The sequence below is a fragment of the Eschrichtius robustus genome, chromosome 3 (assembly GCF_028021215.1).
Source record: "Eschrichtius robustus isolate mEscRob2 chromosome 3, mEscRob2.pri, whole genome shotgun sequence".
Lineage (NCBI taxonomy): Eukaryota > Metazoa > Chordata > Mammalia > Artiodactyla > Eschrichtiidae > Eschrichtius > Eschrichtius robustus.
Window position 1 is genome coordinate 1,924,641 of NC_090826.1, and position 24,855 is coordinate 1,949,495.

The following is a 24,855-nucleotide window of genomic DNA, read 5'->3' on the forward strand; positions in this document are numbered from 1 at the left end:
GGGTGTCGGCACCTCGGCTGTCTTCCTGGTCACCCTTGACCGCTAGCTTACTCCTCCCCAGGCAGGCTCGGAGCTGTAGTCCTCCCCACCCTCCAGGGCCCTAGGGGACACCGGCCAGAGACAGCACAGACAGGCCCTCTCCCCGGACGCCCGCCCTCCTCTCCTGGGCCCCGGCAAGGGTGCAGTCCCAGAGTCTGGAGGTTGCTCCACAATTTTCATCACCGCATGAGCTGAGGGAGGGAGCACAGAGAGGGCCTGAGTGAGCTGGGGCACCCCCAGAAGAGGCTGGGCCTTCCTGACCTCGGGTCCTGCTGGCTGCCACCTGGGTGGGAGCAACAGTGCTAAGCTGGGGGTCGGGGTGGGGAAGGGACTCCCTCTCTCTGCAGGTGGGAGGGCTTCACAGGAGCCACTGTATTCCCCCCAGGCCTCACACCTAACCTGGCTGGGAGAATCTGGGGTGCCGAGGCGGGAGGGCGACCCTGTGTTTGTGTTCTCCTGGCCAGCGCCCCAGCGCAATTCTGCTCCCTGCTGGAGCCTGCCGTGGCTGGGTGAGGGAGACAGCTCCAGAGCGGGGGGCTCCAGCTCCCTTCCTGCCTCTCCCAGCGACCCCTCCACACACACACACCCTGGGCTTGAGAGGGCTCTGAGCCCACGAGGACCCAGGGCAGCCACGCCCTAGCCCCCCGTGGGGACTCTCCTCCAAGCCCCGGAGGGCCTGGCAACAAGGCCCAGGGACCCTCTGAGCCTGGCGGTTCTCTGCCCAGTCTCCGAGGAAAGATGGTCAGGGTTCGGGAGGCGGCGAGGGGGAGGCGGCGAGCCACAGGCCGTCGGAGGGCGGCGGGCCAGGGGACTGAGCTGATGGTGAATTCGGGGCCGCCACCGCAGGCAACACTCACCGAGGGCCGGAAACAACAGAGGCGGCGGTCAGTGGGCATCCCGGCCGGGCAGAGAGCGCCTTCTCCGTCCGGGGCAGTAAGCGGGCGGGCGCAAGCCTGGACACCCCACCCCCCAGCAGTGGGGGCTCCGTCGGGGTTCGAATCCCGGCAGGGAAGCGGCTGAGGACGGCGGAGAGGCCAGGGTGGAAGGCCCAGCGCGCTGCCGCCGCTGGCTTTTGACAAGCCCGGCTCCGTCGGGCTTTCCTCTGGGGTAGCGTGGGCCATGCGCCCCTTGGCATCGGGGCGCCTCTGCTAGGACCCCGGGGTCTCGGGGGCAGCTCCTTGGACATTGCCAGTTCACCTCTTTTATGGCGAGGGCGCGGGGTTCCGAATGTAGGTCCCAGCGGAGGCGCCACTGGTCTCACTGCACAACAAAGGGGAGGGGCACGGCCCGAAGCCCACCCAGGGCGGCAGAGACCCCGCACCGCGCACACGACCCCTCCCCGGCTCAGGGAGACTCTCTGGCAGCTCCAAGTCCCGCAGCCTGGCAGAACCCTGGTACTTGAAAGAGCGCGGGGGTCAGCGCCTCCGTTTGCTTCCAATTCCTTCTCGAATCCCAGACATACTCGAATGAGCAGTTCTCACCGTCCCCCTCCAGGCCCCTGGGCCCGGAACACACTGCCTGCGCCCAGCCTGCCCCTCCGCCGCCGCACCGCCGAATTTGAGGGCTGTGGGGCAGAAGCAACGCCCAGTCGGCTCCCGCCAGCGCTCCGGCACCTGCTCCTCCGCCGGCTCTCCCGCCCGAGACGCACCTGGGCCGCGCGAGGCGAGGGGGACGTGTCCCCAGAGGCTCCGGTCGCTCGAGGTGGCCCAGCTCGGGCGCTCGCGCCGTTGGGTACTCACCTGGGGCCGCGGAGGCAGGAGAGAGCGGGCCCGCCCGAGGCGGCGAGGTGCAGGGCGCCCGGCGCTGGGACGGCTGCCCCGGCGCCGCCTCCCCAGTGCCCGGCGCGCTGCTCCCTGCGGCTCCGTGCGGGACCGAGGTCGGCGGGTCCGAGTTCCGCCCGCCGGCCCGGGCAGTGGCGGAGCGCGGAGCTGGCGGCGCTGCCGCTGTTGTTTTTGAGCCGCGGAGCCCGAAGCTAGAGCGGTTGGGTGGGGGCGAAGGGGTGGGGGCGGGGTGGGGGCGGAGGCGGGGGCCGGGGAGGCCCGAGGGGGGCGGCGGGGCCCGAAGGGGGCTTCGAAGGAGCCGGGTTCGGGCGATCGCGGGCCAGGGGCAGGGGCGGAGGGAAGAGCCAGGAGGAAAGCGGGCTGGGGCGACGGTGAACGCAAAGCTTTTTAATTAGTCATAAAATGCAATAAGACGAAGCAAAACCAGCCAGACCCGCGTCCGAACTGTCGGCGCGTTTGCCCCCAGATCCAAGGAAGTCTCGAGGACAAACCCCGCCGCCACTCCATCTTCGGCCCCAGCTGGGGCGGGAGCAGCAGCGCGACGCGACTCAGGGGAAGGGGGGGGCGAATAGTCACCTCGCCTCCGGGGCCACCTGGGTCCTTTTAAAGTGTCCGGGGTGCGGGCCCCGGGCGGGAGCGCCGAGCACGGAATGTTTTCTTAAAGGGCCAGTTCCGAGCTGCGCTGAAAGGGGAGGGGGGGGAGGGAGGGGGGAGGAAGGGGGAGGGAGGGGCGGGGGGGGGGAGAGCGATAAGTGAGGTGAAGACCAGGAAGGCCGAGGAGAGCCCCCCAATCCCGCGCCGAGGAGGCGGCGGCGGCGGCGGCGGCGCGACGATGAGGATGATGAATACATTGCAAAGTTTTTTTGGCCCCGGCGAGGGGTGTCAGATTGAGTGCTCTGTGCGCATGTGCGAAGGTGTCCAAACTGACAATGCTGGGGAGATGAAGATAGTGTGTAGCTGCTTCTGGACTCAAGGAGGAGGAGAGAGATTCCGCGAGCCGACACCATGCGATCCAAGGCGAGGGCGAGGAAGCTAGCCAAAAGTAAGTCTCCCGCGCTCGGCCGCGCCGCGCCGCCGGGCCCGGGCCGCGGGGCCGGGGCGCCCGGGCCAGGGGTGCGCGTCGGGGCGCGGCCGGCGCGCCTCAGGCTCTCGGCCCCCGGATCGGCCGCGCGGCCCGGGGGCTGCTCCGCCTCCCGCGCTCCGGGGCGGCCGGGCTCGGCGCGGAGGCTCGGGGCGCCCGGGCCGCGCGCTCCCCGAAGGCGCCGGCCCCCTCCTCGCCGAACCCCCTCCCCCCCCCCAGTGTCAAGCGCTCGGGCCCGGGAACCCGAGGCGCGCGGTGGGGGCCGGGGAGGGGGGCGGAGGGGGAGGGCTGGGGGTGGAGGGGAGCGAAAAGCGAAAGTTAGCGAAAAGTTGACGAAAGGGGAGAGCAACTTTTTCCTCCTCGCTCGCTCTCTCCCTCTCTCTCCGAGTGGCTCTCAGTCCTGGTCAAATCATATTCCGGGCTTTTGAAATAGTGGGCGCTAGAGCACCGCCTTTGGCGTCCGCCAGCCGGGCGCAGAGGAGGGAGACCCCGAGCCGGGGAGGGGGCGGAGGAGGGGGCGCGGGCCGGCGCCCACCCGGTTCCTCGGGCGCAAGGGCAGGGGTGGCGACGGCAGGACAGCCACAGCCACTGGGGGAGCAAAATGGAGGCGTTTTCCTGGGCTTGGAACTATGGTCGTGAAGTTTATTCCCAACTGGTGCCCCGCGCGGCGGCGGGCGCTCCTGCGCGACTCCGGCAGCCCGCGCGGCCGCCCCGGCGCCGGTGCTCCCGGCAGGAGAGTACCCACCGGGCCGCCTTCCTCCCCGCCGCCGCCGCCGCCGCCGACCTCGGCCCCGCTCGGACCCTCCCGCGCCCGCTCGCCTGGCACCGCCCCGAGGCCCGGCGGGGACAGAGCTGCCCCCGGCGAGACTGCCCGGTCCCCGGTCTTACTTTCTCTTTCGCTCCGTCTCGGGCCGAGCCCCGGGCTCCGCGCGCCCAGCCCGCCGCCAGCCCGGTCCTCGCCGCCGGCCGGGTGCGCTCGCCGCCCGCCCCACAGCCCGCCGCCGCGCCTGGGGCCACCCGCGCGCCCTCCGCGCCCCGGCCGCCGGCGCCATCCGGTGCCAGGCCCGCGGGCCCGGGGCTGCGGCCCGAGAGGCGGGCAGGTGGGGGCGGCGGCGCCGCGGCCCGGCGAGCGCGGCTCCCGAAGCCCGGCCGCGGCCCGGCTGCAGCGAAGCGGCGAGCGCCGTCCCGAGCGTTCTCGGCTCCTCCAGCTCTCGCCGCCCCCTCCTCCGCGGCCGCCCGCCCACCCGCAGAAGGGGCGCCCGGCCTGCTCCCCTGGGGAATCCCTGCCGGACCACCAGGCCGATCGGTCCGGTCCTCCTGGGCCCGACCCTGCCCGTCCGGGCCTCGCAGCACGCAGGGCCGAGCCCCCAAGCGTGAGCCCGGGGGGCGCGAAACTCGCGGCACTTTTCCGAAGAAGTCCTACCCTCTCGGTTCGGTGCTCGGCCGGCTCAGCCGCACCGCCCCCCTCCCCCCGAGTCGTAGGCCTCGCGTCGGGCCCGCGGGGGAAAAGCAGCTCCCAGCTTCCGCAGGACGACCCTGGACTCCGCCCGCAGCCGCTCGGGGCCCCTCGTTGAAGCGCCCATTTCCAGCCGGTCTCCTCTGCCCAGGGCTCGTGGCTTCGGCCTCCCCGGCCTCCCGTGACCTCTGGCCCCTCTTGGTGCGAACAAGGCCCCGCGTTCGGTGGCTTGTGCGCGTGCTATCAGCCCGCCGGCGGGCGCGCGGAGTATGCGTGTTCGTGTGCGTGTCGGGGTCTGTTTGTGCACCGCGGATCTCCACAGTGACTCGGCTCCCCGGCGGCAGGCTGCCCGGGTCAGGCTCTCCCCGAGGAAGGGCCCGAAGCTGGAGCGAGAAGGTGGAAAGCGGCCGAATTCTCGCCGGGCCTTCGCTGCAAGCGAGAGGCCGGCTCAGGGCGCTCGGCGCGGCCGCCGAAACTTGCGAGCGTCCCACGCCCGCCGGCTGCCCGTCTGGTCCTCAGCTCTCTGTGTACTCCACGCCAGCCAGGTGGGGAAGGTTCCCGGCCCGGCTCTGCCTAGGGCCTTAGAATGGGTGCCTGGCAGTGACGTGCAGCCCGGCTCAGAGGCGGGAGAACTGGACCCAAGGGTAGGGCAGAGCACGGGGTTTCTTTTCCTGGGAGTCCTTATTGAGAAAAAGCCAGCGCAGAGCAGGGCTGTCAGGCCCAGACCCAGCTGGAGCCACACTGGAGCGAGCTGTGGGAACCCCTCCTGCCTGCGCTCCACAGCCGGGACAGCTGCCCCCAGCCCTCCCCAAGAAGGTGGCCCAGGCAGGCACGGGACCTCGCTGCCTGCCCGACACAGATCACTGGATCCACTGAGAAATTTCATTTCTTTGGACAGTATTTTAAGCAGATGTGGGCGTCCCGAGGAACCTGACTCCATTACCTGAATCCGAGGCAGTGGGGCAGACCCAGTGCCACCAACAGAACCTCTCCCTCCAAGCCACATCCCAGCCAGGGTCAGGGGGCTGGGAGAAGGGAAAGAGGTCGTGGTGACAAGGCCAGCGTGCAGGACTGGCCTGTGCCCGCGGCCATGTGCCAGGCGTGGAGGGACAGCCGGGTCGGGGGTGGGGTGAGACCCCCCCCCATTCAGAGCTTGGGGGCTGCCCTAGAGGGTGCATCTGGGGCTCTAATTTTGTTTGTGTTTCCCCAGGACCCCACTCCAGGGGGTCTCTCCCGCTGGGTCTGCGTGCTGGCTGAGTTGGTAGCAACTTTGGGGCCCACACTGGGGGCTCTGAGTTGAGCTTGTAAGGTCAGAGGACACTGGGGCACTCAGGCCAGGGCTACAGATCAGCTGCTGGGAAACCCTCCATCTCAAGCTGAGCCTGGGAGGCCTGAGCGGGGTGAGGACAGGTCGGGGCCAGGGTCCCCTCACACACGGCTAGGCTTTGCTGGCCGGTGGGGAAATGGGGCCGTCCCTGCCCGACACTTAAAAATGAAATGCCACACAAAAGCTTTGTGTTTCTGCCGCTGTTGGGAGCCAGGTGGGCAGGTAGGGACCCTGTGGGAGGAAGGATGTGCCCCCGAAACAGCATCCAGCCAGGGCCCTCATGGAGGTGCCCGTGAGGCCTGATCCCCGTGGAGGTGACAGACCCCAGAGTCCGAGCCACTGCGTATTTCAGGCCTGGGAAGAGTCTCCTCCAGACAGCTACTGACTGCCACCTAGCCCCTGGGGTGTGGGTGGGGGGGCACTGCCTCTTGCTAGAGGAAGGCTCTGTGCGCCTCCTTGGAGACTGATGTGTGTGACAGGGTGGGGGGAGCCTGGCTGTAGGCTGAGCTGCCAGCCTGTTCCTTCTCCCCGGCAGAAACAGGCCAGGCTGCAGCCCTGCTGGGCCCAGCCTTCTCCCACCCTCGGGGGTGGGGGAGGGCGGAGGCCTGCCCCTTCCACTCGTCCTCTCCCAGGAGCCGGACAGCAGCCTCCCATCTGGACGCCTGGTAGGGCAGCAGCGCCAGGAAATGTCCAGCGGGAGTCTGGCGGCTTACCCCGCTTCGGGCGAAAACGCGGAGGCTGCGGTGGAGGGGCGGGGTGCAGGGCTGGCGGCCAAGGCCAGGTGCCCCGCGGCGGTGCGCGGATGGCCCGAAGGCTCTGGCTTGCCAGGGGCCCCGCGGGCGTGCCAGGGTGCCGAGGCCCCGCTGGAGGGGGGATCCCTGTTCATGGAGTGACCTCCCGACGGGCTCCCTGGGGGAAGGGCACCCGCTCTGCCCTGGGGTCCCCAGTCACCCGGCGCCGCTCAGGGCCGACCCGCTGCTCCCGTTGGCTGCTGGCATGGTGCAGGTGCGGGCCGGTCCTCCTTCACCCTCCCCGCCCGCGGCCCCCTACGCACCGGGCGTCTCTCTTCTGGGCAGAGCTCAGGGCATGGGACCCGGTCCCCCGTTTCTGTTGAGAGGCCTGGTGCGGGCGGAGAGGCCGGCCCGGGGGTCCCATCAACCAGCCCCTGGGGGAGGCGCGCCAGCTCGCTGGGCCGCCGTGGGCGCGATTAGCCCCCTGTTTTATTCAATTAGGAGGCAATTAGGGATCCTTGGGGGCTGGGCTGGTAATTAAGGTGACCTATAATTAGAGTTTCAACAAAAATTGTCCAGGATTAAAAATCTTGTGAATAATTTCGTTTAAAAATTTCAAATAGCGTTAAATACAATTTATCAGGTTTTGAATCAAACCCGTGTAACAAGTCTTGGACGCTGCAGCTCACGTAGCCGGCGCAGGAGGATTAGGAACAGCCTGGGCGCCGTCCCCGCGCGCGCGCGGTCAAGAAACTTCTTGAGGTGGAGGGAGCCGGCCCGGCCTAGCTGCGGGCGCGGGCTCGGGCTGCCCGGGGCTCCAGACGCGCCGGGCCGGGCCGGGGGTCCCCAGGCTGAGCGGATGGTCTCCGCGGCCCGGGGTTCTCTGCGCACAAAGTCGCGGCAACTACGGCGCGGCGCAAGGAGCGCCCGCGTCTACACCGCGCAGCGGGTCGGTGGCGGTGGCTGCGCCGAGCCCCTGGTCTCAGCCCAGACCTCCTCCTCCAGGACCGCAGTCTGGCCCCAGGGGTCCCCGCCTCCCTGGGCTTCCTGGAATGAGGAGGGCGGGCTCCTCACCCCTCCCGACTGCTGACCCTCGCCCAGACTCCGTGGGCTGCAGGCCGTGTGCGGTTCCAAGTCGCGTCGCGGACCTGGGCCCGGAGAGACGCGGCAGTGGGCCCGGAAGGCTGGGTCTAAGTCGGGCCGGTGCGGGAAAACCGAGGCGGGGTTGGGGGTTCGGCTTTCCAGGAACGAGCCCTGCCTATCGCCGAACTTGCCGCTGGGGTCCGTGCACTCTGGCACGCACCTGCGGGGAGGCCCGAGCGGGCTGCAGCCTGAGCCGCTGCCCATGTTTCCGTGCGGCTCGCTGCAGCCTCGGGGTGACGGTCCCGTAAAGGTGCTCATGGTCCGCTTGGGAGGTATGACCCACTCCGTTCACTGACCCTGAGGAGGATAAAGTGTGGCTAGCCGGCGCCACTTTTCTGGGTAAGAAACCCAGGGCACAGAGAGGTCAAATAACCCGACAAGATCACACAGCAAGTTAATGGTGAAACTGAATGTTCCTTAAAGCCCTCCGGGGTGTCTTATTTAGCACCCCGTCCCCCACCAGGGCACTGCAGCCTGCAGTTAATTCCGAGGATTTTATTTTATTTTATTTTTTTAATGTGTCAGCTTTTAAGCATTTTCCCAGGGCCAACGGTCAGCTTGTAACAGGTCTGTTCTTAAAAAGCAAGTAAGACATCCATGTGCTTACAGCTTGTGAATGCAACTGGCTGCCTTGTGCACTAGCCTCCTTCAGACTGGATTCTTTCTCCGCCTGGGACTGGACTCTTCCACTCTGCTCTCCCCACGCAGGCTGGGCAGAGGCCTTGCCAGGGTCTCCAGCCCCTGGCTCTGGGTGTCTTCTCCCAAGGACAGGTGCAGGAGAGCTGGAGTGTTGACCAGGGGTTGGCCTCGTCTGCACCCCACTTACTGCCTTTCCCTCGAGCCAGCGCAGGAGGTGTAGGACCTGATGGCTCCCCCCTCGCACCCCTACCGCCACCCCCACCGCAAATCTGGAGGGAAGTAATTCTCCCCCCTCCCCCCAGGCAATCGGGGAGAGGAGGAACTGTGGCCGTGGACCTGACCCACAGGGCGGAGGAGCCGCTGGCTGCAGTTTCAGGTCCAGCCCGGAATCGGCCGCTGTTCCTCAAGTCTGGGCACCTCACAAGCTCCAGCCAGGGCCACGGTGGCCATTCCAGGCCGGACAGGGCTGCCAAGCTCCCAGGGCAACGGGGGTGGCCTCTTCTGCTCTGACCACTCTCCTCTCTCCGGCTTTCACGATCCAGTCCTCCTCGGTCTGAAGGCGCTCTGGCCAGGCCGGCGGCCTCTCCCTGGCCTCCGAGGAACAATGCCTTGGGGCCGCAGATAGGAGTGTGCTGGCCCGAGATACATATTTGTTTAATAGTTAACATTCTGCGGGAAAAAAAAAGGAAGAAAGTCAGATTCTGGTGAAGGCTTTGCTTATTTTATATCCACCATAACTATTTCTGTCCATGAAAATTGGCTTAATTATATCAATGGAATGTTTCTTTTTCAATTCTGTATGCAATTAGTCCATCTTGCCGGCTGCAATTTATTTTAATAAAAAAATAAACCAGTGGTGTGTTCAGTTCCTCGTCCCCTGGGGACAAATGCGATTGGTGTGTTTAATTTCATTAACTACAATGCGGCCTACTGGAAAAATGTATAAAATCAGCTTTATACAGCTTAAACACTGGCATTTGAAACAAATCATTATTGCATTAGCTGTCACACTGGTAATTCTAGAATCTAAGGAAAAAAATATATTATGGCTGTTTTTATAACCCTTTGCAAATGCACTGTTAAAATAATTTATAATCATTTTAAAACATGGCTGGGTCCTGGTGAATATTTTATCTCCTCCAAATAAGGCTCCACATTACCCCGTGCACATTTTCCATCTGACGCGTGTGCCATTCTCAACCCCAAACACGCATCTTTCAGGGTGGAGACAGTGGAGCCTATATTTAAACGAATCTGATGAGTGCTGGGTCCCTTTTTCACTCTGGCCTGACCCTGCCCTTGAGGTGGGATGGTTGACGCGGCAAAGGGCTCACCTAAAATTCGCCTCGGGGCAGAGGGGACCCCAAGATGCTGCAGAGCCCTTAGCGTACCCAGCCTTCCCCTCCGGGCCCCCCAGGTGGGAGGAGAGGCCCACAGACAGGCTTTACAGGCATGGAAGCAAAACCACTCCATGGACAGTGTTCCCGGGCTCAAACTTGGGGAAGTGAGGTCAACCCTCGCTCTGCTCATCTCCGAAGAGACAACCCGTCGCCCCGAACACCCACTTTCTGAGCCTGACGTGAGGATTCTGCAAAATGAACTCGGTTAGGAAATTCACCAGACTTGTGCCGCTTGTCAGCAGGTCACAAATATCCAGGGAGGTGTGTGCCTTTGGTCTGCACCCCATCCAGCATGGGGTGCGTCAGGGGGGTGAGCCCCAGTGTGTGTGTGTGTTGGAAGCCGAGTTACCCACGCAAGCCCTGGCCCGGCCTGAGCTGCTCTGCAGTTATGAGGCCGGTGATGGAGGATACTTTCTCCTCAGTCCCGCAGGTATGTGGATGGAGACGCATCTGCGGGGAAGGACGTGGGCATAGCGCAGGGCTCCTCTGACCGGCCGCCTCCTGGTTCTGAGGTGCTTTTCAAGGAGACCTGAGTTGTGCTCCAAAGCCTCTGCTTCTCCGGCGTGGGGGTGGGGAGGGGCAGGACATACCAGCTCGGCCGCCGTGCCCACTGTCATTTTCCCTGTGCTGGCGCTATGGGCTTCCTCTGGGGGTCTGTCTCCCTCCCAGCCCCAGGCAATGCCAAGGGGAATTAACAGGAAGAAAAGACCCCAGGCGGCTCGGTTTGAAGCCAGGCACCAGGGCTGCTGTCCTGCTGACGTGGGGGGAGAGGGGTTCCCGGGACGCACGCAGGGGTTTCCTAGGAAGGTTCCAGAAACATACTTGGGCACTTCTGGCCACATTAAGAACTATCACCCTGCCCTTTAGCCTTCTGACTCCCCTGGATGGATTTAGGTAGATTTGATTTTTGATGTAAAATTTATATTCCATAATGAATTTTGATGTGGGGTGATGGTGAGGCATGAGGGAGACCCTGGCACCTCCTCTTTGGGTCTGAAGCCCCCTCCTGTTTCTCATGGCCGTGGCTGGAGGGGCAGGGCCGGGAGGGCCCAGGCTGGATCTCCTGAGACCCCTGGCTCTGGGGACCAGGCCGTGTCACCGTGACTCCATGAGCCCAGGGTGGTGGTCAGGCGTGAGGTCTGCTTTCTTTTCAGGGTCTGCCGAGTTGAGAAATGAGTGGCTCTGTCCACTTTCCTACTTTAGAAAGAGTAACAGAGCTGGACGCTTGGTGCAAATATCAAGGCTGTGCCCTTAGGCCCCCTGGATGTTGCTCCTGAGGCCGCAGGGGGACCTCACCCCAGGGTCGGCCCGAGGGAACGGGCTTGGCGGGATGTGGTTCTCAGTCCCCAGAGTCCGCGCTCCGTCCGCTCCGACTCTGGGCTGGGCTGTGTCCCCCTCCCGACCGCCACGCCTGCCTCGGCTCATGACCACCAGCCCTCGCCTTTGAAGCCGGGGAAGGGGGGGCCGTCCGGGAGAGTGAAAGTGAGTTGTGACTCGGTCAAGGGGCTGCAGGGTGTGGACGCGTGGGTATTTTGCGCCTTGTGTGCTTCTTCCCCGGCTGCAGGCAGGCATGACCACACAGAAGGTTCTGGAAGGGACCATGGCGTTCGGGGAGGTGATTCTGCCTGGGAGGCGAGGGTCCTCGGGCCAGGTGGGGCTGAGTCGGGACACCCCCCTCCAGGCAGACAGACAGTCAGAACCGAGTGTCACTTTTACCTCCTGGGCCTGGCTGGGAAGATGCTTTGTTGGTCCACGGCCACCCGCCTCCGTGGGGGCCGTTCGGGGCCACAGCAAAGCATCCACTTTGATACTTCGATTCCGACTATGCAGTTCAGCCAGGATATAAAGCACACACGGTCCTTAGCTCGTGGTTTTATCTTCAAACCGGGGAGCACAGGTGCTGGGGTCTGTTTGGCCCCTGACGTCCAGCCGGGCCCCTCCCTCCAGCCGCCTTCCCGGCCCCTCAGCCATACTAAGTCTTTTCCATCCTCCCATCTGCCTTCGGGGTTTCAACAGCTGGTGGCATCTGCCGGCTCTTTTCTCATCAGAGGCCTCCCACGTCCTGCAGGCTCAGGTCTTCTGTTTGTTTTGGCTGCTCTCTTCCGTCCGTCCACTCATCCCTGAACGTTGTCCGTGGGCCTACTGTGTGCCGGGCTCTGAGCCGTGCCTGAGGGTCCCAGGCAGCTGCGGGATGCTTGCCCGGGGCGGCCCACCTGGAGGACGATGTGGTGATGTCACCGCGCCCTGGGCAGTGTGATGAGTCTGGGCAGTCACAGGTGCCCACCTGACTCTTGGCCCTCACCGGCCAGCAGGTCCTTGCCTGGGGGCTGGGCTTCTGTGTTCAAACTGTTTGGAAGGGGAGCGAGCCAGCAGGCCTCCCCCAGCTCAGCACATTTGGAGGCCCCAAGCTCTCTCGGGCCTCCCGAGCCTTGGCTCTGTGCTGATGGAGGGGTGGCAGAACCCCCAACCAACTTCTCTAGTTCAAGTTAGAAAGGCCAGAAGGAGAGGGAGGGAGGGAGGGAGGGATGCCAGAGAGGAGGTTTCCGTAGCTGTCATTGCTTCCGAGAGCCCCCTGGCCCTTAAATTCAGTGGCTCAGATGAAATTTGTGCAGTGCTTCTCCGGTACCAGTGGCAGGCAGGGCACGTCCAGCGTTTCAGCACAGGAGGGAAATGCCTGGGTCAAGCAATGACGATGGGAACTGAATAGGACCGGGAACCTTTCCTGGGACACAGTTTAGTCCCGTATCTGTGTTCAGGTGCTGGCAGTCAATGTTATGCTGAGATATGGATTCATATAACAGTCTCCCATCTAAGCTGCTCTGTCTAGCTGCTTCTCGGAGGGGAAGGGGCGGGCACTTAAAAATGCTCAGACATTTGTATCTGCTCAATGGGCTGTAACAGCCTCTTCAGAGATGCCTGGTCACCTCGGTCCTTAAAACATTGAAACAAAGACTGAAAATCATGCTCACCGGGGGAGCCTGAGTGCTGACCGCAGGAGAGCCCTGGGGTCCCTCCTCCCTCCCTGGCGCAGATGCGCCGGGACCCCTGTTGCTCCCTGGCACTGTTTTGCCCTTAGGTGACGCTTCCTTGTGAAGGTTCAGAGTGAGGCCACGTCCCTAGAATTCATATTTTTGCCGCAGAGGCCACTTCCGCCCTCGGTTCCAGGAAAGCGAGAGGATTAGGTCCTCACTGTGTTGGAATGAGCGTCACCGGCCTGTGCTGGCTGACCTGACAGCCATTCCCAGCCCCCAAGTTCAGACGTGGCTATGGGTCACCCCTCCCCCCACGCGCCGCCCTGCTGGCATCAGGGTTCGATCAAGGTGGGGTCCTGGGTACTATTTCTGGGGTGTCAGTGAGGAGAAGAACGCCGGGCTGCCTGAAGGCCCCCGGGGTCCCTTTCGGGAGGGAGCTTGTGACACAGAGAACGTCGATTGCTCGGTAAGCGTCGAGCTGCTTGGGGCTGCAGCAACCAGCGTGGGGTGCGGGCTGTGCCACCTTCCTCTTCGCTGCCACCTGCTCGTCCAGAGATGCCTTCCTGGGAAGCCGGCCTTCTTCGCAAATCACTCTCAGCTCGTTCTTGGAAAAGCCAGTGCATTCTTGAACTGCCTGAAAGCCGGGAGCGTTTTGTTGGCCAGAACTGAGGCAGCTCGAGGGAGACGCGGCCCCTGACATACACCCTTCATCTGGACAACGTGCCGAGGTGGTCTCTGGGGAGCGTGCGGACACATCCACGTGTGTGCTGTGCGCGTGCACACGTATGCGGGCACTTCTGGGCAAGCCTGGGTCTGCTGTCTGAATGAGACGCACCCTCGGGCCTTTCTTTTTTGTCAGCTGCGCTGCACCTCCCTGCCCACTTGTGCTCTGCAAAGACCCCCTCACTTTCGCTGTCCTCCGACGCCACTTAGCTCCCCGCGGCGTCTGGAACGGGGGCTGCGGCAGCCGGGCCTCCCGGCCCAGAGCCATTTGCAGCTGGTTGTTGTGTGAGCAGAGACGGGAGAAGTTCAAAGGTGCAGAGAGGCCGATGCGTGAGCACTTTCCTGCAGTTTATAACCCCCGAGAAGAAACAAAGAGGAGCGGAGGCTGTTTAGATAATCCCGGGCCCTCACGCTCACATTTAGAAAAATTAGGCCCTCTTGAAAAATTACAGAATTATGCTGCCAGTGTCAGGTTCCGAGATAATGATGTGTCTGTGTGCGAAAATATTAAATTGCAATAACACGCCCGTGAGTACCTCTCTGAATAGGGTATTCAGTTCCCAGCTTGGGCTGAACATAAAGCTTGTGACTGACAGAATACAAATGGTGTCATAAAACATTGGGGGGGGGGGTTTACAGCCGGGCTCCGTCTTTCTGATCGGCTTCTCTATCTCGGCCCATCCAGCCATCCTTTTCTTTAATGAAACAGCCCGACGATGTGGCTAATTATTTATTTATCACGTTAGCAGGAGGAAAAGCTATCAGAGACAGATCAGTTTTTCCCTGGAAGTGATTTGACGTGACTTTAAAAATAAGCCCCACGACAGGATGCCGGGCGCTGTCCTCCGCCCTCCCAAAGTCCATGCCGTCCGCCGCACTGATGTCGGTTGTTAAAGCATCCACCGGCCGCTCCTCCAGCTGAGCCAAGGCAGCCTTGAGCCAGCCCAGTGCCCTTTCCGACCAGGGGGCTTCTCACAGGTTTCCGGCCAGAGGAACGGGGGTCCCTGTCTTCTTCCGTGCAAATGAAATCAGAGCAGCAACAAGTAACCCTGGGCCAATGGGAGGTTTTCATGTTTCCCCGGAGCCTGGGGAGACGTGACATCTCTGACAATAAGCCGAGTGACACTGGGCGCTTGGGTCCCCGATGCTCGGCTCCCCCACGCGTCTTTACTGAGCACGTGCGTGTGCTGGAGAGTGTCCCCGCGGTGGGGGTGGGGAGGGGTGGGTGGAGTTTCGGTGGCCTCCCGTTTGGCTGAGTGTCCTTATGAACAAAAGGGCTTAAAAAAAAACCAGTGGAAATTAAGATTGCTCAGAAATCTCCGGGCAGATCGCCGGCCCAAGGGGGGCTCTCGTTTCACGGCTGGGAGTCAGACTTGCAAAGCGAAGGGGCCCCCAAGTCTTAACTTTCTCTCCATCGAAGGTGTTAATCTTACCTTCCGAAGGTTAGATAAAGCTGCTCAAGGCTGCTGTTGGTTATCGAATCTCATCTGCTAATGACGGCGGCGGCTCGGAGCAGGCCCGTCTCGGCCGAGCCGCTGGTCCCTGCGGCCGGCAGCCTGGATCAGGAACCCAGGTCTCCGTTTACCCGGGGTTTTAGGTTGCCTCCCGATCGTGACAGACTACCCTTATTCAACGGGGAGGGGGCTGATGGCCACGGCGAGGGTGAGAAGCCCATTACCGCAGCCCAGGGCCTTTCTCCTCCCCCGGGGGACACCCCCCTTTGACCCACAGACTCGGCGTGGCAGAGTGAGGGAAGGGCCAGGCGTGGAGGAACGCAGCCTTGAGTTTTCTGACAAAGAACCCCTGATTCTTTATCCACCAGACAGAGCATAATGCTTGGCCTCACCTGCAGGGCCTGGGGGTGCGGAGATGCCTCGATTCAGTGAGGCCTGCGCTGGGCTTGGCAGGACGTGGGCCTCCTGGGAAACTGTGACCACGATGCTGGTTCCCGTCCCGGGGTGGCGGTCGCCAGCGGTGGGCACGGCTTGGCCGCAGGGTGCGTGGGAAGGGCCGGGGCCAGGATGACTTTCCTCCTTAAAGAAGCCCCCGACACTCACCAAATTTGTGACAGCAAAACCAAGCCGAATCTTCCCCGCCCTGCCTGGCCCGGAGATAGAGGCCTTCAGGGCCCTTGGCCAGCAGGCGGAACTGGGCCATGAAGCCGGGGCGCCCCGGGGATGTGGGGAAAACCCCAGCACACATCACCAGGGCCCCATCCCACCAGCTCCCAGCCCTGGGCCCGAAGAGGGCTGGCTCTTGGTCTTCACCTACCAAATTCCAACGGGATGTGCAGCTCCATCACCTTAGCTGACCTTGGACCGAACCAGAGGAACTTGGTGGGCCCACCTGCGGGCTGAGCATTGGCCACTGGGGTGGAAGTCTGGCCTTGGGGCCCTAGGCTACCGGGGAGAAGGGAAGGTGGGCAGGGGTGTCTTGGGTGGGGGGCATGATGAAAGGCTGTGGGGCCCTGCAGTCTCCAGGAGCACCTCCAGGCCAGCTGGACCTGTATCACAGGGACAATGGCCTGTCCTCATCTGGAACCACCCTTGGCCACGGCGGAGACGGAGAAGAGGGTTGCCCATGAGCAAGGGACCTGGGGGAACCAGGCCCCGACTTGCTGGAGGGGGAGTGAAGGCTGGGATAACGTCTGCAGGGCGCTTGAGCATGGTATTATTCTTGCTGTTATTCTCTGCAGGATCCAGGCTGTCATTGTTAGCAGCTACTTTGGGTTTCTGGAATTTTCTTGCACCTGGCAGAAGGCAGATTTGTGTGTGACTGTGTGGGGCTGAGCAGTCTCCCCGGGGACCCCTGGATGTGGCCTACAGATTAAAAAGCTCGTCCAGACAATATTGTGATGAGTGCAGAGCAGACGAATGTGAAACACTGGGCAGGTCCCCGTGCCGGTCCCTGGGCCCCGGCGGAGACGTTCAGTCACTGTCACGTGGAGGGCTGGGGATCGTCTGGGGCGGCTGTGCTCTCCGTGTGACCCGGGTGGGTGTCTTTGTCGGGCTGGGGGCTCCATCACCTAGTTCCTGGGAGGAGTAGAGCTGGGGACCGTGGAAAGCTTCCTGCCCTGGGGAGGGGGGGCGCATCCCCTCCAAGCATTAGAGCAGACCCTGTCTTTTGGGGTCTCCTGTTTGGTTTAGTTCCAGGGGATTTGTGGTGCTGAGTGGCAGGTCCGAAAGCTGAAAGGGGGGAAGAGTTTCTCCTCGCTGGGCCGTTAGTTATCCAGCCGACGCTCTGAGCCCTGAAACTGGCTCTCATGTTGTCCAGGGCGACACGCCAAGGACTCACTCAGAGAACCATGGGACGCTGGGGCTTTGCTGTCATCAGTCTGATGCATGCGCTGGCACACACGCGCGTGCACGCGTGTGTACAGGCACACATGCACATACATGCACTGGCACACTCGTATAAGGCACACACGCTTGCATTGTGCATGCACATAGCACACACATGCAACACAAGTGCATGTGTATGCACACATGTGCACACATATTTACACATGCCCACAGGTACATGCAACCTGTGCATGCACGTACACATACAGGCACACACGCACAAGTCACACAATGCGGTGTGTACATGCAGCAAGTGCATGCACATACACACATGTACACACACATACACTTGTGCACACATACACAGAGCGCTCCGTGCACACAGACATGACTGCACGAGCCAGGCTCTGCTTTCAAGTCTTAGACGACGTAGGAGTCTGATACATCGACATCGGAGAGGAGGATGCTTCGGGCAGGTGCAGGGGGCTGTCACTGGGCCTCCGTGGTCCCACAGGCCGTAGACGGAGCGAGAGGAGAGGGAGGCTGGGACAGTGCGTCCGAGCACTGATCGTGGGCTCCCTGCAGGGGAGAGGGTCTCGGCATCTGCCGGGCCAGGGGACGGCCTTTCCCTCCTCCCCACAGACCCTGGGTGTTGGGGGCCCTACCAGCTGGGGTGGGACAAGCAGTGGCCTCCAAGAGCCCAGCCAGGACGGGCTGGATCTGGTGTCACGCAGACCCAGGAGCAGGGGCACAGGGTCCCCTCTGGCCCTTTCAAAGGGACATTCGATCTGAACCCTGGGGCCCAGTAAGGAGATTCCTGCGAACCCCTCCGCTGATGGAGTCAAAAGCACTCAGCGGCTGGAGAAAGCACTTTGCAACGTCAGGCTCTGGCATGAGGCCCTTTGTGGGATTATCTGCCCCCCCCCGGGAGGCGTGGAATGCTGGGGGCAAGGGGCCACGGCAATATAGAGCTCGCGCAGGCCGCCGATAAAGCGGACTGCTTTCTGTGGCCGTTCTGTCGCCGAAATTTGAGGTGCGGCCCCAGAGTGGAGGCCGCTGGCCCAGGACATTTGAGCCAGGGAGGCTCCGTCCGCTCTACCCTCGTCCTGGAGAATTTGAGTCCAGACCACGTCTGCCGGGTCCTGTACCCGGGGCTCCTGCCCTCTTCAAAAAACAAAGTCTGGAGAGACCGGGCAGCATCTTACTTTCCAGACAGGGCTGTTCGCAGGCCTCCCTCGGGGGGAGTCACCGTGGCGGGCCCAGTGGATGCAGCTGTTGTGGGGAGGGCAGACGGGGCGCCGCTCGGGCCGGGAGCTCTTGGGTGCCCGTTGTGCGCTGCAGTCAGGAAGCCTGCGGGATCCTGGGTGGAGGCACCAGGTGGACCCGCACACCTGCTGCGAGGGCTGGCTGGGCTTTGGGATGCTTGGGATTTATTTCCACCAAACCTCCAGGCCCCCTTTCCTGCCCCGTCTCTCCCCAAATCGTCCCCGTCTTTGTCAGGGACATGGGCACATCCAGCTGCTCCGGGCTGGTGCCCAGGACCCACTCCTGACTCTAGAACGCAAGTCCAGGTGGACCCCGGGCACAACCCACACCCGTGCAGGTGGCACTTCCGCCTGGAAGACACACTGGCATCTCGGCGGGATGCTGGGTTTAGGACCCCGGGGTGTTTAAAGCCGCAGCGGTGGGGATCTCTGCCTCACTGGGTGGGAATCATCCCACAGCCCAGGGATGAACTTGGTCTGCTACAGTGCAGGGCCTGGGAGGACCAGAGATGTGGGAGGTTCAACTCGCTGAATGTGACTCCAAACCGCTCCGGGATGGGTGCAGGAAGGAGGGACCGACCGGGGCAGGAGCTGGACGGCTTCCTTCCTGACTTGCCATCTGGGTGGGGCGTCAGGGCTCGCCATCTGGCTGTTAGGGGGCGGGTGGCGTAGGCTTGAGGCCCACGCACACCCCTCCCGGATCCCACACCTGCTTCCTGCAAGCTGAGACCCGAGGCACGCAGCCTCTCTGAGCTCGGTGCTCCGTCTGGGACACAGGCGACCCGTCACTGCCGGGCCTGTGGTTGAATCAAGAACCGGCTTGCCTGTCCCTCCGGGAGATCAGCATCCTGCCCCTGGGCTCACTTGCCTCCTGGGGCCCTGACAGGGGCCACAGCAGCGTCCACGGCAGGCCTTCTCAGGGTGCCTGTAGGAGGCCTCGGCCGGGATCCCCCTCAGGCCTGTGGGGCCCCAGGCCCTGAGAGTTGGCGCTCCGGACACGTGGCTTGACTGACGTGTGGGCTCTTGCGTCCTTGGGGCTCTGAGGCTTTCTGCACCTGACCGCAAGCCCGCTGGTCTGGGCACGGAGCCTGCACCTTCCTCTAGCCTGATTCAGGGTGGCCTTAGAAGTGTCCACAGGCACCGTTGAAGGTCATGGTGGCCTGGAGTGGCTGGGCAGCCGTCTACCCTGAGCGCCTTGTTGTTCACGCACCACAGCTCCCCTTTTTTCAGGGAGAAGGCAGACGGGGAAACTGAGGCCTGCTCAGGGAACACTTGTGCATACGGGGGTCTTTATAAACTATTAGGGCTCTTGCCCGGCGAGGTCCACGTCAGGATCTCACCGCCAGAACGGCCAGCCTGGACTCCGGGGTCACTGCTTCTGACCCCCCCCAGGCTCAGCGTCCCTTTAGGCTGGAGTTGGTGCTGCAGCTAAAGTTCACCCCGTGCCCGCCTCCAGTGCTGCAGGGCCTGGCCCTCTGGGTCAGGAAGGCTCCCCCAGAGCCCAGGCCGCCCCACGAGACATCTCCCCACACCCCCGGCCCTGCACACCCTCAGAACAGAGACACCTTGAGCCCCGCTCGTTGGCCTGGCTCCCACCCACCATCCCGCTCCCTGACCTCCTCCCCAGGCTGCATTTTCATCTGGACGTGCTGGTCTGTTTGGAAGCAGGAGGCCCGAGAGAGAGCCGTGGGGGCTGATCCGGCTGTGCCGCGGATGGGAACCCATGAGCGCTGGGCCCCAGAGCCTGGGCAGAGCAGACCCTCCCATCCGGGGCCGGACCCCAGGCCCAGCCACCTCCGTCCTCTCCCGAGACCTTTCGGGTGGAGGTTTTATCGAATTCTCCCAGTGTCGAGGCTTCCTCTTGGAGCAAATGAAGGCTTCTTTGCGTAATCTGTCAGTGCTTGCCTTATTTATTTATTTATTTTTATGAGTTTGCTGTTAATTAGGCAAAAGATCTACAGAAATGTGCTCGCGCCTGGAGATTTCTGCGAAAAATGAGAACCCTCCTGAAATTTCCAGTAGTGAAGCAATTAAGTGATGGAATTCCGCAATCTAAACATGATATTCTCCTCTAACAAAAGTCTTGGTGGGGGGGGTGGGTTGGGGAGAAAGAAGGAAAGAGGAAGCCGAGGTCCGAGCAGTGGCAACTTGCAGACCAGCACCACGTGTTTGCAGTTGGGACTGGACTCCGGTCAGTGGCCGGGGTTGGGGGGGACCTGCACACAGCCCGCCCCCTCCTTGGAAGCGCCTGCTCCTTTGGAGGTGAAGGGTAAGGTGAGGTTTGCTTCTTAAGGGGGGTCACCTGCGTCAGCCGACCCACCCATACGAGTGGGGGGGCTGGAGGGCCGCCGTCTTCTGGTGACAGAAGCTGGATGGGGAGGGGGCTTCCCACCTGGGCAGCCAGTCTGCAGCAGAAAGAGACCCCATGTCAGGGCCCGAGAAGCCACGGTGCTGGGAATGCCCCCCGGGCTCCACCCTCTGGGTCACTGTGCCACTCACATGGCCCGGGGGTCCCAGTGGGGAACCGCCGTCCACATCGGGGTCAGGTCAAGGGTCCTTCCTGGCACTTGGCAGGCAACTCAACCCCAAATGAGGAAATTCACATTTCTTGGGTTTGTGGGAGGGAGTTTTTAGATCACAGGAGGAGATTTTAACCAACTTTGATTTTTTTTTTTTTTGCAAACGAATTCTTAGCTAGGGATGCCCCACGTGCCCTCGGATGTTACAAATCCGACCTTTCCAGACCATCCATCCAGCAGCCTCGCTATTGCTGGAATCCCCTTTTCTCAAAAAACGTTTCTTGGTCGTGCAAGCCGTTGCCTGTGGTTTTCATCGTTACTTTTTTTTTTTTTTTAAACAACCTTGAGATGCCTTTGGACGAGTCGCTGGTTGTTGACAAATCAATTTTCCAGGGAAGGAGGCACGTTTCTGTCGGTGGCACTGGGGTCCGGCTTCCCGCTTGCGGTTGAGCAAAGATTAGACTGAATTTCTCCGCGAGCTGTGTTTCCTCCGTCCCCCGTGACTTCCCTGCTCTTTGGCCTTCATGCTACATTCCTTTTTCTCCCCTCATTTCGCTTTGTAATGTTGTTTCTCTCACCTTCTAAAGCCAGCCGGCAGCGCGGCGGGGATTTATGAGGTCGAAACTTCTAACAGGACCGTCTATTTTATACGTTCTCTCTGCCACTCGAGCCGTGACCTCGGCTGCTGCTCTCCATGCAGTGTGTACACGCCGGTTCTGTTTGGTTGAGAAAACCCCTCTTGGAAGAGATGGGAGGCCGGGCTCTGGGGTCTCTGTTGCATTAAATCAGGGAGCTGGGGGCCGGAGTCGCTGAGGACAATCCAGAAACCAACGGCAACACCCCCTAGACGGCCTTTTCCCCATGTGGGTTCTCATGTGTTTGAATAAACTTACAGCTGCTTCTTGGTTGAGGTGGGAGTGAGTCGGGGCATGAAAAGCATTTACAGAAGATCCCCCCCGCCATGCTCCCCACGCCCCCCATGCCCACCCTCTCCCCGTGCCCACTCCTGGTGGATGACCCTTCCTCTGGGTGAGAATGGACAGGGGAGTTTTTCCTGGAAGAAATGAGGCCAGCGGTGCCTGAATGCCAGCTCCCAAGCCCTGGGCAGCTTTCTGTGCTGCCCACTGAGCGGCCCCTGCCTTTTCCCATCGCTCTGGGATGGTTTTCTAGTTCAGAACCCCAGTCCCTCTCCGGAAGGACTAAGAGACCCTCTCCCCATGTGCGCCTGGAAGATGCAGGTGTTTCTAGAGCTGCGCAACGCTTGGTCACTCGTCACCTCACCCGCCCTCCCGCTGGCAGGGGGACTGTGGCCTTAGGGAATTTCACAGGCGTGGCCCTGCCGTGGACGGACAGAGGTGACCTGTGCCGGCGCCGCCCCTGCCAGAAGATGTGCATGGACCCTCTTTGTATCCCTGCTGCCTGCACCGTGGTACCCGGCCGAGATCTCAGCCGAGCATCACTCTCTGAAACGTGTGGGCCCTGGGCCTCTCCTATCCAGCCTTGTGTCCCTGTGCCCCAAAGCCGCCTCCGCCTGGACCTGCGTCCTCCACAGAGTGGGCTGCAGAGGGGCCTGTCCACCCACCTGGAGCTACAGGGGGTCTGCCAACTTCACTGATGGGGCGGGAGGCGCTGGGAGGCCCCTGAGCACAGCAGCTGCCTATGTTCCTGTACAGGAGAGACGAAATGTCCCCAGGCCAGAAAACGCATGCTGGTCAATCAGCCTTTTTATACAACAGTTTCCTTATCGAGGCAGAAGTGCCCGCCAGGCGCAGGCCAGACGCCCCTCTCCTGTGCGTTTGGGCAAATTCCCCTCTTTTAGCACATCTTCTCCAGGCCCAGCCTAATCCCGGTGTTCATCCCGTGGCCCCAGTCCACTCCCTGTGGGCGTTTCTTTGATTTAGTGGAAATGGGAACACGCTCGTGTCGCTTTCCCGTGCCTGCCGGTCACCTGGAGGGCACCCGAGGGACTCAAAGTCCCTTCATTCGTCCGCGTGTCCATCCACTCATTTCCTCAGGGACGGCGACGGGGGTCCCTCTGCTTCTCCAGATGTCTAGGAAGCTCTCTCCTGGCTGTCCACGTGCTCACAGGCTAACTGGGCAAGTGGGATAAAAGTACCCACCAAGTACAGCCCGGGGGTCAGGAAGGTAAGGGCTGCCCCTGGCGTGGCAGACAGGGACCCAGGCTTTGTACCAGACGGGCCTGGGTTCAAATCCGCCTCCTCCACCCCTCGGTGATCCTCCAGGCACGGCCCGTCCCCCTGCCGCCAGGAGGGGGTGGATGAGTCGCTGGCATCTCGGAAGCAGCCCAGAGACATCGCTGTCCTGGAGGGGACATGGGGCGGCCCCTGTAACGGTGGAAAACCCTCAGGAGTCAAGTGGCCGTTTTGCCCAAAGAAGCCGGGCCGGCCCCTTGTGCCCCCGCCAGGCACGTGTCCGCTTGAGAGGTGGGCCAGGGGCGCACCCTGAGGTGGCTGGGCTGGTCACACCCATGACACTCATCCTGGGCTGTGCCACAGGGTGGCCTTTGGGACCTGCGGCTTGGGGGGACCCCGGGCATGGCCTGGGGGCTCCCCGCTCCCTCTGACGCAAACGGCAACCTCTCACTGGAACCCCAAATCCTCCCCACCTTTGGCCTCTGGCTGAGGCACCCCGATCTCAAATCGAAAGTGTCTCTCCTTGTAGCTGCGTTCCCCGGAGACTAAGCAGGGTTTCCCGAAGCAGCAGAGCCATCCCTGCTTGGGGGCGGGGGACGCGATGTGAGTGAGACCCTTGGGCTGAAAGCAGCGCCTTCGTGCCCAGCTCCCCAGGTTCCCAGGGCTGGGGGCGCCCATCTCCGCTCCCGACCCCTGTGTGGGGTCTGCGGGGAGCCTGGAGGCGGACAGGGCAGCTTCCCCGGGTTCCTCCCCGAAACCCCGGCTCTGAGACTCCCAGACACGGGGCTCTCGGGACAGGCCAAGACCACGACGGCCGCGGCAGTCTCCTCTTGTCCACAGACGCCCAGCAGAGTGAGAAGGAGGCCTGGTCGTGGCCTCTTGAGAAGTCGGGGCTCCGGTCAGGAAGGGACTCTTAGCCCTAAAGGCCCAGACCTGCTGGTCACGTGACACTCGCTGCGGTGGACAGGGGCGGGCAGGGGGGAGTGGAGATGGCCTGGACGTGGCTGTGCTGGACTTCCCACAGGGGATGGCACCGCGAGGCCAGCTCCCCCTTCCCCCAGAGCTCCTCTTCCTGGTTTCCTCCAGTTTCAGAAATGCTCAGATCCATGTGGGAGTCGATAAGAAAGGCTGGGGCCACGGCCACACCTCCTCCCACGCTTTCCTGTGAGAGCCTGCCGACACTCCCCTGTCTCCAGGAGACTGGCAAGGGGCTGCAGGACATGGCCACCCCCGGACAGGTGGCCCAGGAGGGCACCTGGGCTGAGACGGCTACTGACCCTCCCTGAGCTGCTACCATCCTGGGGACCTTCAGACTCCTGCCCTGTTGTCCCCCGTCCCCGCCACGGACACACGGGCTGTGTGGTCCCTCCTGCAGACACACGGGAAGGTGTCATCCCTGCTGTAGACACACACGGCAGGCACTCTGGGCAGGGCCACCTGCTTTCAGTGGTCGCAGGTTTAGCGAGTGGCCGCCACCTGCCGCTGCTGTGTGAGCCATGGAATCAGGGCTGAGAACAGGGCAGGAGAGTGAGGGCCGGTCCTCAGGGACCTATCTCCCAGGGCGAGCACACTGACAGGTGGTCAGATGTGAGACCTGCCGAGAAACTCAGGGTGATATGGAGGAGCCGGGCAGGGAGAGTTGCTTTCGGCAGGGGGTCTGGGAAGGCCTCCTGGGGAGGGGACGTGGGCCCCGACATAATGGGCAAGACTGAGCCAGCGGCCGACAAGCGCTGACATACGGGTCCCCCTGCGGGGTGCACGTGCAGGCGCTCCCCCCGGCCCAGAGGCCAGGCTGACAGTCCAAACCGCCATCCTGTGGCTCTGGAGCTGGGCCCAGGCCCTTCAGGGGACGGGAGAGGTGGCCCAGTGGAGACGGTGTGGCGTGAGGCCCCAGAGCGGACCCCGAGGCGGAGGGTGCTGCGTGCTTTTAGCCAACTTTCCCACCGCACGTCCTAAGCCTTCCTGCCACACCCTGCGGGCCCCCAAGCTGGCCGCCAGCACCCAGGGCACGACGCGTCCAGGGAGGGGGCTTTGCGGGCCTGGCCAAGGGGCAGTCTGTGAGCTTTGTTCGGAGTTCCCTTTTCATTTCCAGGGTAAAATGTGCCGTTTAGTCTTAGAAATCCTGATGCATGCTCACCGCCTATGGTCCGCGAGTGGGAAATGGAAACCCAGTCGGGATGGCGGGGCCTCCCACCGGGGCTTCTGCAGAAGGTTCTAGATGAGTCCCGAGTTGGATGCCGCCTGGCGTGGAGCCCTCCTCCCTCTGGCCGGGCAGCCCCTGCCTGGGCACTGTGCTGTGAGGTGGGGGGCTGATATATTTTGGGGTCCCCAGGCTGCCCCCGGGC

At 62.7% G+C, this 24,855-nt stretch overlaps 1 protein-coding gene across 1 annotated transcript in view; it reads left to right on the plus strand.

Moving 5' to 3' along the window:
• Positions 1-2,694: 2,694 nt before the first annotated feature.
• The window catches only part of PRDM16 (PR/SET domain 16), a 321,752-nt gene continuing 299,591 nt past the window's right edge, over positions 2,695-24,855 (plus strand). Inside the window, exon 1 of the mRNA XM_068537697.1 lies at positions 2,695-2,862. Coding sequence (XP_068393798.1) covers positions 2,826-2,862 — 37 coding nt within the window. The 5' untranslated portion in view covers positions 2,695-2,825. The remainder of the gene's footprint in view (positions 2,863-24,855) is intronic.